The 17,047-nt window shown below is 42.2% G+C and overlaps 1 protein-coding gene across 5 annotated transcripts in view; it reads left to right on the top strand.

Moving 5' to 3' along the window:
* PHF14 (PHD finger protein 14) overlaps positions 1-17,047 on the top strand; it is a 370,565-nt gene that overhangs the window by 233,761 nt on the left and 119,757 nt on the right. For all 5 annotated transcript variants that reach the window (XM_089654591.1, XM_089654588.1, XM_089654587.1 and 2 more), the window contains one exon: positions 8,484-8,601. In XM_089654591.1, coding sequence (XP_089510717.1) covers positions 8,484-8,601 — 118 coding nt within the window. The remainder of the gene's footprint in view (positions 1-8,483; positions 8,602-17,047) is intronic.

The following is a 17,047-nucleotide window of genomic DNA, read 5'->3' as shown; positions in this document are numbered from 1 at the left end:
ACACTGTGTGTGTCCATTGACCCACACAGTGCAGCTCGGCCCTGGATTAAAACCACTGTAATGTTTATTTTGCAGTCTGTGCCCCTGTTAGCGAAATACACCCTCTCTATTAGTCCTGTTTACCAGGACCCCTGGTTGTCCCCAGAAAAATAAGAGGGGACATTTTCCAATGGGGACACTGGTTCTGGTGACCTGAGAGCCCCCAAGGAGTTCCCTTAATTTTCAGGGATTTTCTCACTTCCAGTTTTGGCTATGGGACAGGAAGTGAAGATAAATCTCACCAACTAAACAAAATAACCTGAAAGGGGTTATAACACTCCCTTACTCTATCCAAAATGAAAAAAAAAACTGTTTTGCCTATAGTTCTACTTTAATGCAGAGAATGCCTTTAAGGTAAAAAAAAACAAAAACCTACCTCTAGAACTACTTTAATAGTGCATTGGAATGCCATTCAAAATACCACCGCAACACACTGCAATTTGTGTTTTCAAGCATAAGTTTAGATTCAATTTTTTATTTTTTTTTTTAAAAATCAGCACGGCATGAGAAGTGTCCCTCATACAAGGTCCTAGTTGAAATTGTGTGTCCTCTGCCCATATTCCCAGTGCAGTAATCTTCCAGTGCTCCAAGGGTTTAATACAGCTAGCTGCTGGACCTGTCATAGGCACTCAGGAGTGCCAACTATGCCCACTCTTTCTGCCTACACCTTCCTCGTAGAAGCTGTACATAAAAAGTGCTCTATAAATGGAGGATGAGCAAATGATTGAAAGGTCCACCTCCTTAGTTCAAAGATTGCTTTTCTTTAATTGAAGATATATTACTGTGAAATGGGGGAGGAGGGAAGCAAAAAGGGTGGGAAGCAAAAAGAGTGGGAAGCAAAAAGGGTGGTCATGATCAACACTCTTGATGAGTGCCTGTGACAGGTCCAGTGGCTGTCTTAACCCCGCAGCACCAGATAATTACTGCCACAGAAGTATGGAAAAGGGGAGGGGGGGTTGAGGTGCAAAGGACAGAAGATTTCAACTAGGAGAGCAGCCAGCAGCACAAGGGACACTTCACATTATATGTAAGTACTGTCCCTTGTGCTGACTAAAAAAAAAAAAGTAGCTAAACCTAGACTTAGTGTTACTAAACCCAGGACCCTGCATTCACTATATGTGGTCTCCCACAGAACATGGAAATACAATTCATTTAGTAAATTAAACTTCTAAATACCTTTTCTTACAGCAGGCCCATGTGATCGGCACCCTCTCAAAAAAATAAATAAATAATAGTAGCAGAAGGGAATGATCAGAGAAGACAGGATCAAACAGCCTTTTTACATAATGCAGAGGATTAAACCCTTAGGTTCCACAGTGCATATACCAAGCATCCTTTACTGCATCTACAGTCTGATTTTACTATTGTGGGTGTAGTAACACTGTAACGGGTGTCTCTGAGACACAAATGTAGGGTCAAGGAATGCTTTAACAAAAAAAAAAAAAAAAAAGTTGCCAAGCCAGCTGCTGACATGACCTTAGTATGTAATCACTCTGAGAGGATTAAAGGACCAGTACTCAACTATGCCATTCACTTTGTTTACAATCAAGCCCTGATGAAGCACCCTGAAACGTGTTGATACTCTTTGGGTTGTCCTCACTTTTTATTGGAATAAAGTTATATATGGACCTTTAGTAGCTTCATTGCACTTCAGTTTATTACACCAGGGCAGGGGCGGACTGACAACTCATTGGGCCCCCGGGCAATAGGGGATCATGGGGCCCCTGTGTCCTAGCCCAAACTCAAAAAAGCCTATGAAAAAGGTACCAGGGGCATCTCATGGGGCCCCTACTGACCACGGGCACTCGGGCAGTGCCCGAGTTTCCAAATGGTCAGTCCGCCCCTACACCAGGGGTCTCTAAACTATGGCTCTCCACTCGTTGAGAAACTGCAAATCCCATGAAGCACTGCAGGCCTCTAACAGCCACAGGCATAAATCCCAGAGACATGATGGGACTTCTGATTCCTGAATTATTTGGAGGGCCATAGTTGGAGATGCCCTCCATTACACTACAAGCCAAGAAAAGCATGGAGATCTTCTATGGCAGGATTTCTAAACCAGGGTTTTGTGGAACCCTAGGGTCCATCCAAAGGTTGATATGGAAATTTTGAGAAATTTCTTCCTCTCAGATAAGTTCCCCCTGACACCGTTGATCTTTTTAAAGTGTTACTAAACCCACAACAGTACAATCAGACTATATGCAGTAAAGCATGCTTGTTATACTCACTTTGGAACCTAAGGGGTTAATCCTCTGCAATGTGTACAAAGGCCATTTGATCCTTTCTTTTCTGCCCCTCCGCTTGTTCAAATGTCCATGTCTTATCACCTGATAAGACAGACTGAACCGTAGCCACATGCTTAGTTGTGTATTGCTAGAGAGGTTTTTTTTTATATTCTTGGGAGGGTGCATGTGATTAGCACAGGGCCAATGCAGGGGTCCTGCATCCTCCTAGTGCAGAAAGAAAACTCCTCCTACAAGCTTTAACCAGTGCTCAGTTGAAGTCACAAGACTGCTCTAACTGCTTATGAGAAAAGGTATTTAGCAGTTTATATTTACTAAAATAATTGTATTTCCATGTTCTGTGTACTGTGGGAGACCAGATATAGTGAATGCAGGGTCCTGGGAGACCGTATAGAGTGAATGCAGGGTCTGGGGAGACCAGATATCGTGAATGCAGGATTCGGGGAGACCGGATATAGTGAATGCAGGGTCTGGGGAGACCGGATGTAGTGAATGCAGGGTCTGGGGAGACCGGATGTAGTGAATGCAGGGTCCGGGGAGACCGGATATAGTGAATGCAGGGTCCTGGGAGAGCGAACATAGTGAGTGCAGGGTCCGGGGAGAGTGGATATAGTGAATGCAGGGTCCTGGGAGAGCGGACGTAGTGAATGCAGGGTCTGGAGAGACCGGACGTAGTGAATGCAGGGTCCTGGGAGACCAGACGTAGTGAATGCAGGGTCCGAGCAGACCAGATATCGTGAATGCAGGGTCCGGGGAGACCGGATATCGTGAATGCAGGGTCCGGGGAGACCAGATATAGTGAATGCAGGGTCCAGGGAGACCAGATATAGTGAATGCAGGGTCTGGGGAGACCAGATATAGGGAATGCAGGGTCCGGGGAGACCAAATATCGTGAATGCAGGGTCCGGGGAGACCAAATATCGTGAATGCAGGGTCCAGGGAGACCGGATATAGTGAATGCAGGGTCCTGGGAGAGCGGACATAGTGAATGCAGCGTCCGGGGAGAGCGGATATAGTGAATGCAGGGTGCGGAGAGAGTGGATATAGTAAATGCAGGGTCCGGGGAGACCGGATATAGTGAATGCCGGGTCCGGGGAGACCGGATGTAGTGAATGCCGGGTCCGGGGAGACCGGATGTAGTGAATGCCGGGTCCGGGGAGACCGGATGTAGTGAATGCCGGGTCCGGGGAGACCAGATATAGTGAATGCCGGGTCCGGGGAGACCAGATATCGTGAATGCAGGGTCCGGGGAGACCAGATATAGTAAATGCAGGGTTCGGGGAGACCAGATATAGTAAATGCAGGGTTCGGGGAGACCAGATATAGTAAATGCAGGGTTCGGGGAGACCAGATATAGTAAATGCAGGGTTCGGGGAGACCAGATATAGTGAATGCAGGGTCCGGGGAGACCAGATATAGTGAATGCAGGGTCCGGGGAGACCAAATATCGTGAATGCAGGGTCCAGGGAGACCGGATATAGTGAATGCAGGGTCCTGGGAGAGCGGACATAGTGAATGCAGCGTCCGGGGAGAGCGGATATAGTGAATGCAGGGTGCGGAGAGAGTGGATATAGTAAATGCAGGGTCCGGGGAGACCGGATATCGTGAATGCAGGGTCCAGGGAGACCGGATATAGTGAATGCCGGGTCCGGGGAGACCAGATATCGTGAATGCAGGGTTCGGGGAGACCAGATATAGTGAATGCAGGGTTCGGGGAGACCGGATATAGTGAATGCAGGGTCCGGGGAGACCAGATATAGTGAATGCAGGGTCCGGGGAGACCAGATATAGTGAATGCAGGGTTCGGGGTTTAGTAGTAACACTTTAAGCTATCTGTAAGGAGGTAATTCTTCCCAATGACCACAAGTGTAAGCAGCATTCCTCCCACTGACCGTCACACCAATGTATCAGGAGCTGCAATACCAATAAGAGAACCTTATGAGTTCAGCGCTATTTGTCCACTTTCCTGAGCTAAAAAGAAAACATGGCAGATATATCTACACTCCATTTAAAAAAAAAAAAAAAAAAAAAAAAGGTTTTGCCTGGAGTTCTGCTTCAGCTGTACTTCTACAATTGAACTAGTATGATGTCTCACATTATATAATGCGCATGTCTTCTCCAGCCCTGGCACAGATGCAATTGAGGCGTAGCGGGGTTCTTCTTTAATATGTGCACTGTGCAGCCTGTCAGAGTAATAGTACCTGAAAGTTAATTATTTGCAGTAACTGAGCAGGGATCTGACACAGAGGAGTGCCAGAGAGCTTTGTAGATTACAGTAGGCCAAGCACATCATTCCGGGCTTATTAACAGGCACAGAGAGGTGATGTGTACAGCATAAAGATTTCACCGTGTAATGAGACTGAGAATGGCAACATATATTTCCAGCACAGTGACCTTTCTGAAACTCATTGTACAATATTGAAATATATAACACTTTGCTTGTCCTTTTCCAGTGCCTAGATATTGCTCTAGTACTTTGCTTGTGTCATTTTTTAGGGATTTCCTTATATGTTTGCTGAAGTGTGTTGCATTGTAAAATTAACAGAACTCTCATGGACATAGTAGTTTGATACAATGAAGAAATAGATTTTTTTTTTGTACAATTGCAACATTAAGCCCAGTTTATACCAATGTGACTTCAAAGTCATTTGACATGTTGCATCGTGTGACGGGAGTCACTTTGGGTGGGGGGCTCATGAAACCAAGCTCAATTTGGAGAGGTAGGGAGACCCCTGTCTTAGCTCCCCATATCCCTCTTATGTGTAAATCACCCTGTGCCTGTTAGGGGTACAGGGTGATCTGTCCTAATATTGGGGTGGGAGGTTGTTCATTGTTTGATGTTATGTGGTTGCATCCCATTTTTCTATTGTGTGTCTGGCTTGGGAGCAAACTGTTGTGGGATGTATGTGTTTATGTGTATTGGCTTGGTGGGGGGTGTCTCCAGCAGCCCTCCCTCCTGATGGGACTGTCTGATATGTCTCTTGTTATTAAAGGTAGATTGCCCAGCCCTGTGTCATTATGCAGGGAGGGGGGATTGTTCCCTTGAGTGTATATATCTTATATCTGTGTTAATATAAACAAGTCTACCTTCTGGATTATTTCAAGATTGGTGTCGTTTAGTCTTGTATGGTCAGCGGTGGTGTCCGTGGACGGTGTTCGGATGGGGAAGCGGTAGTCTAGCGGAAATACCCAAGCGCAGTCTGTGTTCGATTCCGTTACACATCCCATGCATTTCAATGACCCCATTCTAATAGGTACAACTCAAGTCTCAGCAACTCCAAAAAGGTTTCTTCACTACTTTTTTGCAACTTACATTGGGATGTCTCATTGAAGTGGCAAGCAAGTCGCTCAGTATAGTTCCACTTAAAATCACACAACTTCGGGGTCACATTGGTGTGAACGGGGGCTAAGAGTTGTATAGTTTTGGTTTACTTGAGACATTTGTAAACCACTGCACATAAATCCTATTTTCCATGCTTTTATTAAGTTTATAATGTGTATAACATGAACATGACCTTACTTATGTAGACTTTGTACATAAGCAGCAAATGGCAGGGTGTTGTTATAGAAATGCAGATGTGAAAAAATAAATGAAACAATAAGTACACTCCATTAAAATCAAAGTATTTATTATATTTGAACATTAGATCCTCATTCAAACCGTACCTACTGATACAATGTATATGCTTGAAAATAAAATGCAAGTACATTTATTATTTTATATATATAATTTATTAACCACTTGCCGCCCTGCCACTGGCAGGCAAAACCACGTTTTGAAACGTGTGTTTTGTAAACAGATAGGGGCCGCCCTGTCTGTCCCGCCGATCACCGCTGCGGATGACAGTCGCCGGGTCACAGCCGGTCCTTACCGGCTGTTTCCCGGCGATCGGCGGCAAACAGTGACAGACAGCACAGCTGCAGTAGCTGTGCTGTCTGTCACTGCCCTGACAGCTCGAGGACGAGCTGATCGAGAAAGAAGAGTTTCTCTCTCTCTCGATCAGTGGTGTCCCGTGCAGCACAAACCCCCGCCCCCTAGTAAAACACTCCCCTCACACAGATAACCCTTCCCTGCAAAATAAAGTTAACCCCTTCCTCCCCAGTGCCATTAGTACAGTGTCAGTGGTTTTTTTTTTTTGCACTGATCACTGTATTAGTATTTTTGGGGATGTCAGTGACCCGAAGTCAGTACCCCCCAATGTCAGAATGTCCGCCGCAGTCCCGCCATAAGTCGCTGGTCGCTGCCATAAGTCATTGATCGCCGCCATAATTCGCTGATCGCCGCCATTATTAGTATAAAAAAAAACTAAAAATCCCACTTGCTTTCCCGCCATTTGTAAACGCTATAACTTTCACGTAAACCAATTAATTTACACGTATTGGGTTTTTTTTTTTAGCAAAGACATGTCGCAGAATGCATTTTGGCAGAAATTTATGACTAAATTTGATTTTTGCATTTTTTTTTTACTGGACATGTTTTATAGCAAAAAGTCCAAAATTGTCAACCTTTTTTTTTATAGCGCAAAAAATAAAAACCGCACAGGCAATCAAATACCACCAAAAGAAAGCTCTATTTGTGGGGAAAAAAATGATATAAATTTCATTTATGTACCGTATTGCATGACCACGCAATTGTCCGTTAAACTAGCGCAGCGCTGTATAGCAGAAAAATGGCGTAAATTGCAGTATCTATACCATAGTTTGTAGACGCTATAACTTCCACACAAAGCAATCAATATACACTCATTGGGATTTTTTTTACCAAAAACATGGAGCAGAATACATTTTGGCCTAAATTTATAACCAACTTTGAGTTTACTATATATTTTTTATAGCTGAAAGTAAAAAATATTGTTTTTCTTCAAAATTTTTGGCCTTTTTTTGTTTATAGCGTGAAAAATAAAAAGCGCACAGATGATCAAATACCACCGAAAGAAAGCTCTATTTGTGAGAAAAAAAAAGACGTAAATTTCGTTTGGGTGCAGCATTGCATGACCGCGCAATTATCAGTTGAATTAGTGCAGCGCCGAGTAGCAAAAAGAGGCCTGGTCATTAAGGGGGGTAAATCCTCAGGAGCTCAAGTGGTTAAACAAAAATATGATCAGATGTAATGGTGTGGTGTTAAAAAGCACATCCCCTGGCCCCCAAAGCTGATGTTGCCCCAATAACAGAAATTACTTCTTGTAAATATTTTGCATAAAGGACCACCAGGCCCTCATATCAGTTCTGTGCAATTTTTGAGCACGCCTCTGCAAAATTCCTTCAGTTGAACGGTGTTTGTGGGGGTTTATTTTGCATAAACTGCCCATTTCAAATACCCTTCCGACATTTTAATGAAATTCAAATTTTTTTTTATTAGTGCTGCTTTTGGTGTATTTGATAGTGTGCATCAGGGCATTATCATTCTAAAAGATCCATTCCTGTCTATCCTTTAAAGTAGTTTTAAAGACAGAAGGTTTTTTACCTTAATGCATTCTCTGCATCAGGACAAAAAACCTTCTGCATGCAGCTCCCTCCCCCCACCTTATGCCTACTTGAGCCGTATCTTGATCTAGTGCTTTGCTTTCTCCTCATTGCCTCAAAGACAGCAGCGGGAGCCATTGGCTCCCGCTGCTGTCAATCAAAGTCAGTGAGGAAGGAGTCGGGGGCAGGACCGGGTCACACTTTGACACACACAGCCCGCTTGGAAGTGAGCACACACAAGTGCCCCCATAGCATGTGGCTTGCTATTAAGTTGGAGGGGAGCCAGAAGCACCGGTGGGGGACCCCAGAAGAGGAGGATTGTGGCTGCTCTATGCCAAACCATTGCACAGAGCAGGTAAGTATAACATGTCTGTTATTTTCAAAAAATGAATCATGATTCTTTACAAACATTTTAACTTTCAGACAGATGGCCTCAGATTCTCATCAGGCACACTTTTATATGATGCAGAATTCATGATTGAGGCTTAAAGCAGCAAAACAACCTCAAACCGTAAAATTTTTACCACCATGATTCACAGTTGGTATGAGGTTGCACTACTGAATCAACTTTGTATTTCACCAAGCATGTCTGTTGTTAGTCTTCTAGTACTTATGAGCAACAACACTGGAGTGGTACTTGTCCCACACTACGGAGCCCACGGTACACTTTGGATTTATTATTGACTAGCAGCTAGATTAATGAAGCTTTTTTTGTAACTCTATGTGTTTCTCCTGCAGGTGCGATGAATGTAAGCTTTGCTACCACTTTGGTTGCCTCGACCCGCCTCTGAAAAAGTCTCCTAAACAAACCGGGTATGGATGGATTTGTCAAGAGTGTGACTCCTCCTCTTCCAAGGTAAGCCAGACAGGGAAATTTAGACCATTTAGATGGTCTTGTTTTCCCTTCTCCAAAATTACACTTTATCAGAACATTGTACGTCCTGTAGCTCAGTTTAACACATTTTAGAGTGTGGTCCTGGCAGTAGTATTAAAAGCAGATCTTGTTCTATGAATAATGTGTGTGTTACTTAGATCCACTATATGGCCCAAAGTTTCTGAACACCTGACCATCACTCCTACCTATATGACCAAAAGTATGTGGATCTCCAGATTGAGTTCAAGTGTTTGCAGTGAAGGGTACTGTTACAGCATACAAAAACACTGTAGACAATTGTGCACTTCATCGCTGTGGTAACAGTTTGGGGAAGGTCCTTTCCTGTTCCAGCATGACTGAGCTAGTTCTATAAAGGTATGGTTTGAAGAGTTTGGTGTGGAGGAACTTGAGTGTCTTGTACAGAGCCCTGACCTCAACCCTACTGAACACCTTTGTGATGAATTGGAATGACTAGTGTGAACCAGTCTTGTCATTCATCATCAGTAGCTGACCCCACAAATGCTCTTTTGGTTGAATGGGCACAAATTTTCACAGACATTCCAAAATCTTGTGGAAAGCCTTGCCAGAAGAGATATGGCTGTTATAGCCATCAAAGGGGCAACTTCATAAGAATGGCAATGAATTTGGAATGAGAATTCCAGCAAGCTCAAAGGTTTGATGGTCAGGGTTCCACAAACTTTTGGCCATACTGTGGACCTATCGTATGTATAATATCCTAAAGGGGTTGACATTTCTCAAAAAACACAAAATAAGCAAATCTGTGGTCTGATATATTAGCCTTGTCATAGAACAAAGCCATCTAAAAGCATTGACATAATAAATGTGTATCGATTTTTAAGTCCACCTAAAGATTTGTGTATTCTTAGACTTCCAAGTTGATGGGATAGGGCAGGTTTCTGATCCAGGGCTCCATGGAACCCTATGGTTCTTCAAGAGGTTGATAGGGGTTTCCTTGTGCAATAAGCAGTTTCGGCCTCAAAGATCAGTAACCACTGTAAGGGGGAGATTGGGAGATTCTTCCCAATGACTAAAAATGTAAGGAGCATTTTTCTCATTGATCATTGTGCTAATGTACTGTTAGATGTAAATATAATTATTAGCAAGAGGTCCCTGATGCCAACAAGTTATTTCAAGGATTCCTCAATGTTAAAATGGGTTGAGAAAGGCTTGGTTAGGGTGATGGGATGCATAGATCAAGCCACTAATACTTGGGTCTTTCTTCAGTGCATAGATCAAGCCACTAATACTTGGGTCTTTCTCATCTCTCCAAGGTGAGAGAGGTAGCAGCAATATATCATTAACTCCTTCATGCCTAAGGGTAAAACAAATCTAAATGCCTAAGCACAATTTTGCAACGTTGACATGTGTTAGTAAAACCGTACATATCATCACAACTACTTTGTACATCCAGGTGAATTATACCTTCTATTTTTCAGGACAAATTGGGCTTTCATTTGGTGGTAAATGGTAATGGATATCTCCTGATTTTTTTTTTATTATTATCAAAAGAAAACTGGCTCAAAACAGTAAAAAAAAAAATATATTTTTTTTATTTAGCTGTGTGTTTCTTGTTATTACCATAACCTACCACCAAAGAACAACCCAAAATAAATTATCCAGCTCTTGATCACAGCGATACCATATATGTGAATGTTATTTGTTGTTTGTACCTGTAGTATGGCACAGAAACAATAGTGCGCATTTTGTTTTTGTTTTTACCTAAATGACACTGATACCAATTTTTTTTTTTTTTAAATCCTGACCTTGACCCAAACACTTACCCCAGCACTGAACTAGATCAAACCTTGATCTAGGTATTTTTTCTTTATTTTTTAATATTTATGTATCTTTTTTTTACAAAAATTTTTTTTTTCCCTCTATGCTCTATACAATGTATCTCTCTCCTCCATTCACAGAGAGAGAAAAAAAAAGGGGGCTGGGCTGTACAGTGCATGATCACTGTGATAGCCAATCAGAGGTTATCACAGCGATAATGTGACTCTGAACTGGGGGTCCCGATTGTTAGAATGGGACCTGGTGCTCTCAGTGACACCGTGGTCTTTGTTCTGGGAGCGCGCCGTGTGGCACGCTCCCAGTACAAAGACAGGTACACAAATATGCAGCCCCACGGAAAAAAGGCCAGTTCTGTGAGACCGCATATATGTGTTACATGGGCGTCACGGGGTTAAAGCATGACTGTGCTTATAGTTCAGATCATTTTATTGTGCTTGAACCTGCAATATGGAATTACTTACCAAACAGAAATGTGCATTTAAAACACCAGGACCCGCATCTTCACTGGTCAGCTTCCATCTCTCTTTCTTGCACAGTAAGCGGCTACCAGCTGCCACTAAAGGGTGCAGTTCTAACCTGGGTTAGTGGGTTTGCATTGGAATTCATATAGAGTTCATCTTCAAGTGCAAATTACATGTTAATCCTAGAAAGGTTAATCATGGCTTGTGGTTATTGACTCTGCGAAGGCAATCCAGTTATTGCATCAGCTCTGTAAGTGTAGCTGTCCTTTTAACAATGTTGATTTTCCCTTTCCTACCGAAGTTTTTCAGAATGTTCCAAGCTGGCTGCTTTGACTGATGTGTGGGAGGTGGCTAAATACTTGTAGAAATGTCTGTAAAAACGTAAAGGATAAGTTCACCTTTGGATTACATGTTCTACCCGTTTGTAGGGTGGAACATGTAATATGTTCTAGCATCTGCACCTCTTTCCCCACCCACACAGTTTCACAGTTTCTTGTGAATAAATAGACTACAAGTACCATCAGCCATTTCAGCTGTAGGTCTCAATGAACTATGAGTGCACTGTTGAGCATCCTTGTAGTTCATTGATCTTCCTGCTCTCAACTGTCTGTCCGTATTGGAGGTACAGGCAGACAGCTATCATGAGAGTTTGCAGGAGCCAAACATTGCACCCATGATCTGCTGATTGCGGATCCAATGCTCCTCAGGCTCCATAGAAAAAAAAAGTAATAAATGCAATGCAGTTTTTTAGCCAGCAAAAAAAAGTGCATTTATTATTTTTCTTTCAAATGGTGAACTTTGCCTTTTAACTTTCTATTCATCCTTGTTTTCATTGCAACTTCATCCCCCTTAGGAAAATATTGACCTTGGTTTCTCTGTCTGTAGAGCATCCTATGGTGCTGGCTGGTTCTTATTTAAAGCGGTAGTAATAAAAGAAAAAAAAAAAAAGCTTTCCCCTGCAAGGCAGTCATAAAGTGTTAGTATGCATCGCATACTAGTACATTATGTGAAACTTACCTAAAAACAAAGCCCTGCAGCGGTGCACTGTCACCGCTGACAGGGCTTCCATCCTCTCTCGATCCCTCTTCCGGGTTCGTGGGCTCCGGCGGCTTGAATGGCCGAGCCGCGATGATGTGACTCCCACGCATGCGCGCAGGGATCACTTTTCACGGCACACAGCTCTGAAGGAACGGCACGGGTATGCTATTCCTTCAGAGGCATGTGCTGGTGCTCTACACAGGTAAATATCTCCTAAATGGTGCACGTTTAGGAGATATTTACTGTATCTACCTTATTATCGGCTTACCTGTAGGTACAAGTGTAAAATTAGATTTTACTATCACTTTAAATAGAATAAAATAAGTGTATCTATTTTGCACTTGCCCAATGACACTCCCACAGCTTTCCATGTCAACTGGTCACGACTGAAAAAGGAATCTGTCAGTATAAGAATGTGAAACCTGTTATTCCTGACTAATCTTAAAAGGCTGATGCCTAAAGGATTTCATGTTTTTTCCTTCACTGCTTAGGGTATTAAATGCCCTGAACCAGGGGCGGACTGACCATTTGGAACCTCGAGCACTGCCCAAGGGCCCGGGGTCAGTAGGGGGCCCCTGGTACCTTTTTCATAGGCTTTTTTGAGTTTGGGCAAGGACACAGGGGCCCCATGATCCCCTATTGCCCGGGGGCCCCATGAGTTGTCAGTCCGCCCCTGCCCTGAACAAACATATACTTTTTAGGTGTCCTGGAGCATGCGCCTTCAAAATCGAGTCAGCAACATCATCTCTCGTATTCTATCATGTTCACTTTAAAAGTTTTTGTATTTGCATAGGAGCTATTGGACACATTCAGAATACACTGGAACAATAGGCTAATATGGCTGAAACAACATACATAGCATATCAAAAAATGATCACAAATATATAAAAAATTATAGTGTATGTAAAAACTATTTTTCTGTATGCTTGATATCATATCTCACTGTAGTGTTTTTGTTTTTTTTAAACAAATTGTACATTTTGTTGAGTTTCTGACCTGGAGATCCCAAAGTGACAACACTTCTGTCTTTTATTTGATAGTGATCATCTGAAGTTATTTATTATTACATGGCTGTTTGGCTCCTTTTTAAATCCTAATGATAACAGAAATCACCCAAATGACCCTGATCAAAAGTTTCCCTCCCCTGGAATGTTTGACGTTGATATAGGCACACAAGGTGACACACACAGGTTAAAATGGCAATTAAAGGTTAATTTCCCACATCTGTGGCCTTTTAAATTGCAATTAGTGTCAGTGTATAGTCAATGAGTTTGTTAGCTCTCATGTGGATGCACTGAGCAGGCAAGATAATGAGCCATGGGGAGCAGAAAAGAACTGTCAAAATACCTACGTAACCAGGTAATGGGATTTTATAAAGATGGAAAAAGTTATACTGTAAAAAGATATCAAAAGCCTTGAATATGCCAGTTAGTACTATTTAATCATTTATTAAGAAGTGGAAAATTCAGGGATGTCTTCACACCAAACCAAGGTCAGCGCTATTGTACAGCGCTGAGCAAACCCTTTGGCGCTATATAAACTCGATAAATAAATAAATAAATAAGGTCAGGTAGACCAAGAAAGATTGCAGCCACAACTGTCAGAAGAATATTTTTGGATACAAAGAAAAAAACACAGGTAACCTCAGGAGAAAGATGATGTGGTTGTTTCAAGGAGTACAGTATGACGATACTTGAACAAAAATGAGCTGCATGGTTGAGTCTCCAGAAAGAAGACTGTACTGCATCAATGCCACAAAAAAGTCAGCTTACAATATGCCTGAAAACACCTTGACACATTTTACAGCTTCTGGCACACTGGAGTGATGAGACCAAAATACAGTTTTATGGTCACAACCGTAAGTGCTGTGTTTGGAGAAGGGTCAACAGCGACAAGAATACCATTCCCATTGTGAAGCATGGTGGTGGCTTACTGATGTTGTGGGGGTATGCAGGCTCTAAAGGAATGGGGAATCGTGAAAATTGACGGCAAGAAGAATACATCATGTTATCCGAAAATACTGGCAGGCAGTTTGTTTTCTGCTGCACGAAAGCTGGACATGGGACGCCCTTGGACTTTCCTACATGACAGTGACCCTAAACACAAGGCTAAGTTGACCCTCCAGTGGTTACAGCAGAAAAAGGTGAAGGTTCTGGAATGACCATCACAGCCTCCTGACCTTTAATATCATCAAGCTACTCTAGGGAGATCTCAAACCTGTGGTTTATGCAAGACGACCAAAGACTTTACATGACCTGGAGGCATTTTGCTAAGATGAATGGAGTCATTTCATTTGTTTACTTGCCATGTTTTTTTTCTTTATGATTGTGCCATTCTGTTATGACCTACAGTTGCATATGAATCCCATAAGAAATGAAATGTGTTTTGCCAGCTCACTCATGTATTCTTTAAAAATGGTACATATCGTATACAATTCTCCAAAGGTGTGCAAACATTTGAGCACAACTGTATACAGTGAGACATAATGCAAGACATACTAAAACATAGATTTTGAATTCACATACACTATACTAATCACAGAAACAAAACGTCTGAAATGAGAATTTCAGCACTTTTGTTAGTGGTTGGGGCCCATGGACGTAACCCTCGCAGTGAACTTGGGCCTGTAGACAAAGGAAATAAGCTGTCCGGTCTTGTTTAGAATTGTCTAATTTCTCTTCAGTTCCACTTAAATATCTCGGTCTTCCCTTGACTGAAGAAGAATTAGTATTGAATTCCTGTCTGATGTTTAACATAGAAGAGTTTCACCCTTAGTTAAAAGATGTTTTATTGTCATTCATGCTGGATTAACACACTGGAGCATCAAGTCGCTATTTTAAAAAGTAAATTAAAAAAATTCACCCAGACTGTCCATTTTCTCATTTCGGTCTTAATAGGTATGGACAGCTAAAATAAAATAACTTTTCGACCCTAGGTGGCCAGGTACTTTGTCAGGAGTTGGAGTATAAAATCTCAGCTTGGATGATTTTCCTTCACAGCAAGATGAAAATGCACATTTTAGAAAAATAATTCTCCATAGAATTAAAACACAGAAACCTTGCTGCCGCGAGGGAGCCGGTTTTCCCTACCCCATGCTACAAAAATCACAGCCTTCAGACCTTCCATGGTCCAAGTTTGTTCAACAAATGCCATCATACTACAATCCCCCAAAGCTGGGTATACAAGGACCGAAAATCGTCCAGTTCATCAAGAATTGGCTGAATTTTGCTCTGTGTGTTATCTTTGTCTTTTTTAACAGAACAGTCGAATAGCCCTGCTGGAAAACCAGCATTCAATCAGCCACTGCAGCCAATGGATTCAGCACTGATCTACACCCTGTTCCAAATTATTATGCAAATTCTATTTAAGTGTCACAAAGATGAAATATTTTGTTTTTCAGTTTAACTCATGGATGGCATTGTGTGTCAGGGCTCTTTTGATCACTGAAAACAATCTCGGACACCTGTGATAATTAGATTGGCCGGTGAGCCCCATTTAAGGAAAAACTACTAAAGGAGGGTGTTCCACATTATTAAGCAGAGCACCATTTTCAAGCAATATGGGGAAGAAAAAGGATCTCTCTGCTGCCGAAAAGAGTGAAATAGTTCAATGCCTTGGACGAGGTATGAAAACATTAGATATTTCACGAAAACTTAAACGTGATCATCGCACTATTAAGAGATTTGTGGCTGATTCAGAGCACAGACGGGTTGGTGCAGATGAAGGCACATTGAGGAAGATTTCTGGCAGATCCATGCATCGGATCAAGAGAGCAGCTGCTAAAATACCATTACATAGCAGCAAACAGATATTTGAAGCTGCTGGTGCCTCTGGAGTCCCACAGAGATCAAGGTGTAGAGTCCTCCAGAGTCTTGCAACTGTGCATAAACCTATTCGGCCACCACTAACCAATGCTCACAAACAAACGGCTGCATTGGGCAGAAAAATACATGAAGACTAATTTTCAAACAGTCCTGTTTACTGAGAAGTGCCGTGCAACCCTGGATGGTCCAGATGGATGGAGTAGTGGATGGTTGGTGAACGGCCACCCTGTTCCAACAAAGCTGCGACGTCAGCAATGCGGTGGTGGAGTCATGTTTTGGGCCGGAATCATGGGAACAGAGGTGGTCGGCCCCTTTAGTGTCCCCGAAGGTGTAAAGGTGACCTCTGCAAAGTATGTGGAGTTTATGACTAACCACTTTCTTCCCTGGTACAGAAGGAAGAACTATGCTTTCCATAATAAAATCATCTTCATGCATGACAATGCACCATCTCATGCTGCAAAGAATACCTCTGCATCAATGGCTGCTATGGGGATAAAAGGAGAGAAAGTCATGGTGTGGCCTCCATGCTCCCCTGACCTCAATCCTATTGAGAACCTTTGGAGCATCCTCAAGCAAAAGATCTATGAGGGTGGGAGGAAGTTTACATCCAAACAGCGGCTCTGGGAGGCTATTCTGACATCTTGCAAACAAATTCAAGCAGAAACTGTCCAAAAACTCACAAGTTCAGAGGATGCAAGACTTGTGAAGCTGCTATCAAATAAGGGGTCCTATGTTACAATGTAACGTGACCTGTTCAAATGTTTAAAAAGTTAAAATGTTGTTAAAAGTTTGATTGAAATAGCTTTTGATTTCAGTAAATATGCTGCAAACACAACAAATGACAATTTTCAGTTCTTTACAACCTATAAAGTGTTTTGAAACTTACTGTGCGCAATAATTTGGAACAGTCATTGTAAGTGTTTTATGTTTAACAAAAATCCTGTTATTAGGAGGTTTGTTCACTAAAATGTGAATTGTACGCTTAATAGTTGATCACATGAGAATTATGCTGACTGTTATTTACATCAATTATTTAAGTAAATGAGAAAAATATAATTTGCATTATTTGAAACAGAGTGTAGGTATTGTGCAGGGGGCAGAGCCCCCAAATTCAGAATTCAATAGGGGGGGGAGAGCTCTGCATCAACATCGCTTATATGGATACGGGAATCTGTGGGTTTTTGGGTTTAACAAAAAAAAAAACATATATACCCAACTTAAAGCAATTGGTTATCCAGTTCGCTAAGGTGGCGAGGCAGAATTTGACACTACTCAGTTGTTCTATATTGG

This window comes from Staurois parvus, unplaced genomic scaffold, assembly GCF_062004578.1.
Source record: "Staurois parvus isolate SC_StPar_1 unplaced genomic scaffold, SC_StPar_1.0 ptg000779l, whole genome shotgun sequence".
In the NCBI taxonomy this organism is placed as follows: domain Eukaryota; kingdom Metazoa; phylum Chordata; class Amphibia; order Anura; family Ranidae; genus Staurois; species Staurois parvus.
The sequence above is the reverse complement of the archived record's forward strand: the minus strand, read 5'-3'. Positions and strand labels throughout refer to the sequence as shown.